The sequence below is a fragment of the Limulus polyphemus genome, unplaced genomic scaffold (assembly GCF_000517525.1).
Source record: "Limulus polyphemus unplaced genomic scaffold, Limulus_polyphemus-2.1.2 Scaffold3803, whole genome shotgun sequence".
Classification (NCBI taxonomy): domain Eukaryota; kingdom Metazoa; phylum Arthropoda; class Merostomata; order Xiphosura; family Limulidae; genus Limulus; species Limulus polyphemus.
Window position 1 is genome coordinate 11,858 of NW_013669413.1, and position 3,770 is coordinate 15,627.

General features: G+C 35.4%; 1 protein-coding gene across 2 annotated transcripts in view; it reads right to left on the bottom strand.

The window, feature by feature from the left end:
* Nucleotides 1-6: 6 nt before the first annotated feature.
* LOC106470068 (alkaline phosphatase-like) overlaps nt 7-3,770 on the bottom strand; it is a 38,418-nt gene continuing 34,654 nt past the window's right edge. For both annotated transcript variants that reach the window (XM_022398612.1, XM_022398613.1), the window contains exons 9-10: nt 2,029-2,151; nt 7-814 (exon numbers count right to left, since the gene is read on the bottom strand). In XM_022398612.1, the coding sequence (XP_022254320.1) occupies nt 438-814; nt 2,029-2,151 (500 nt within the window). In that variant the 3' untranslated portion in view covers nt 7-437. The remainder of the gene's footprint in view (nt 815-2,028; nt 2,152-3,770) is intronic.

The following is a 3,770-nucleotide window of genomic DNA, read 5'->3' on the forward strand; positions in this document are numbered from 1 at the left end:
CACTGCTAAATTAGGGACGGCTAGCGCTGATAGCCTTCGTGTAGCTTTGCGCGAAATTCAAAACAAACCCTCCTGAAAATGTGAAGTTTGTAGTGCCATCTAGTTCATTGTCATTTTGTTCAACAGTTTTTAAACAACAGATATTTTAACAATCATAGCCATGTATATTGTTAACTACCACATGATTATTTATTAACTAAAGGAGAAGTCACGTCAGATATTCCTCAGTTCACATGCTTCAAACTTTAGAACACAAGCTATGCCCACTTAGTTAATTTTATCATGTTAACAAATTCTAACATTATTTTCTTTTACAAACGTGCCTGTTTCTTACGCAATGGTCGTCTTTAGTTCTATCATACATCATCACAACTGATCTGACGGATCAAAATGAAATCTATAACGTTAAACTTGGTCTGAAAATAAATTTGTTCATGTTAAACCATGTTAAAGCCAGTGTTTATGTAATACTTTTCATTTTGCCAGATCAACAAAACTGTAATCACTGTAGTGCAACATATAGAAACAAAACTGGTTTCCATCACCCCTCCGTTTCTCCAAGTTGAAGCAACCCTCTCTTCTACAGGCGGGCAATCCAACTTCTGAGTTTGGTGGCGATGTCGTCCTCGATCACATGTTTTCTTGTTAGGACCTATACATGCAGCGTAAGCCATGGCGTGAGGAATGTAAGTTTGTTCAAACACTCCCCTGAACAGGTGAGCCATAGGTCCATGGGCGTATACTGGAACATCTTCTCCTCCATGAGTGTCCCATCTCCTGGGGACTGCTGACTGTTGCACATAATTTTTATCTCCTGTAGGTAGGAATAAAGCAATTTAATCGTCAATTTTGATACGATTAAATTTTTACCTTTTATTTCTTCTTTTTCTGTGTACGTGTTCTTAGAATTTCTATTTGTGATATCGTTGTAGATAAAACATATTTGACTGAATCGGGCAGACAAATAGTTAAGCCAGTTCAGCTTTAACCTTTTATCTTATTTATATACAGATGATTAAAAATTGTAGAGAAACTTAACTCCTGCCAACGTGAGCTAGTCATTCCAGAAAGGTTTGGGTTGTTTTGATTAGACAAAAAGAAGAGGTTTAGGTCGCTTGACCTGACCCGATACCATGAGGGCCAACATGGCGAAGTTAACTTGTAAATGTAAAGTAAAATGATGTAGCAAGGAAATGTTCTGGATGTGGTTGTGAATATGGTGGTTTAAATGTAGCAGTTAAGCTTAAGTGTGGATCCAGGTCGGATGAGGGAAGAACTTATCCCAATCAATTTGACATATCAACTGAATCGGAGATTCTTCAATTGCTTACTGCATTGACAGTGAAAAATCAAAATCAAACGGCCACAATAGTATCGTTATCTTCAAAAAAGGGTATCTGAATAATATTTAAGAAATTATTACTTTCAATACTTTTTGAATCTAACGGCACAGTAAAGACTAAAGCTGTAGTGTTGAAGCTGATACACGATGTATCACAAAATGATTTCCCTAGCGATTCTCAAGGAAAATGCCATTTCTGCAATGAATAGTAAATAAGAAGGATGGTATAATGTCTATTATTGTACCATCATAGTATAATCCATATGGATTTTATCATATCATATTTTCATTAATATATATTTGATTTTGTTTTCATTTTAAAAGTTGTGCCAAGCTTCTTTCATCGAAACCTATCGAAATAACCCTAAATTACCATCTGAGGCTCAGTACTAAAAAATGCTGGGCTGGCTCGTGTGGCAGGTGTCAAAAAATTGAGTATTTAAAAAAATAAATTATATACAAATTTATAATTCATAATATATATATATAGAACAAAGCCACATTGGGGTATCTATTGTGTCCACCATGGGGAATCAAACCCCAGTCTTAATGTTATAAGTCCGTAAACTTACCGCTGTCTCGCCGAGGGGAGATTGGATGCCATAATGTAATTGCTGTTTAAATCGAAGTAAAGCCGTGGTTAAGTTAGGCCTAATCCTAAAAAAATAGAACCATGAAATCCTTACCAGTGTCTACTCCCGTGAGGTTTTGTCGACCTAACGGGAAGTTTCTGTTATAGCCTGGTCCATTAGAATACAAAAGAGTCGTGTACGGTAAGCCATCTACATCAGATACATGATCATCAGTGCCTATTATAACAACAAGAAGAAATTTTAAAATAACTATGCAAGTTTTAACCAGTGATTTTAAATGATAGGACACAAAATATGTCTATTTATTCTATTATGATTTCTGTCTTAAACCACTTTCCTTGTATGTAAAGTACTGACGCAAGCCTAAGTAACAAATCTAAGATCGTGTAAAATTTATTGGCGTTTCTTTTTTTTTAACGCCATCTGTGAATACCATAAAAACGTATGAAGCCGTAAAAGAAGATATGTGGGCACTTCCCACAATGTCTTAAACGAGTAATTATTTCTTGAACGAGTAATTATTTTTTGAACTTTGTATTCAAACTTTTAAGAACAACAGCTGTCTTTAGTTGCAGATCACTTTGCGCAGTAGATGAAGTTAAGCGTTAAAATCAAATGTTTGCATTGCCTTAACAACAAACAAGAAAAGAGTGACAACTAAGGCTGCATTTAATTTGATGACGCACACATTTTACTGCAGTTTTTTACTGCATTATTTCACTCTAATTCCATATTCAATCTATTATAAATAAATCTTATATTTACATACGCTTTAGCTTTAAATTGTAGCACTAAATTATGCAAATGTTTTTATATAATTTATCTGCAGAAACAAAATCAAAACCTGATAACTTTCACTCTTTGTTTACTTTATCACAATGGGCTATATGTACTGCATACGTCGCTGGGATGGAACTCCGAATTCTAGCATTATAAAGCCTCAAGCTTCCCACTGAGCCACTAGGGGGACAATGATATTTAGTGATAATTAATATCTACGCTTGAACTAATGCTGTAGTAATAAATAAGGAAATAGATAAACTAACATTCTTGGTGTTTGGGGTCTGGTCCAAGTAGTGGCATGATAGGCACTAAGGCGTTAAGTGAGTAGTAGGTGAAACACTGTTTTTCTATGTTTACCTTCAACTACACAATTAACTTAAAATATACAGCGCAATAAAGTAAAAAAAATTAAGAAGTTGACTGATTTTCATTTGGTTCTATATTTATATAGAGAATCAATATCTCGTAAAGTTAATAACACTTTGGGCAGAGCGTGGCCCATTGGTTAGTGTGCCGGATTGTGAGTTCGAGACTCCATGGTTTTCGTCCCGTTGCCGCAAAATCATTTTTCACACTTTGGAGCCGTGGGTGCATTATAAAAGTGATGGTCAAATTCCACTGTTCATTTAGAGTAACAAAGAGTTGGCGGTGGGTGCTGTTGACTAGCTGTTTTCCTTCTAGTCTGTTAGTCCACAATTATAGATGGTTAGTGAAGATTGCCTTTGTTTAGCTTTGATTGAATGTCCGAAACAAATAAATAAAAGTATTAGGTCGTCAAGAAATTAATGTTGCGTTTTGGAACACTTTCATTAATCACCCCCAAAAAACGTACATACGTATAATAGTTAAACGAACCGCCTAAACGTCACGTTAGTGTAGCCTATATAATGTGTAAAGTTTAGTTTATTCTACTCCCTTATAGTGATGGCACACGACGAGACACACACACACACATTCGGCATGTAATGCTGTTTGAATATAAGAAGGGAAACAATGCCTCTGTAGCCACAAAGAATATCATAGAAGTTTATGGAAATGTTTTGAACGTTCGT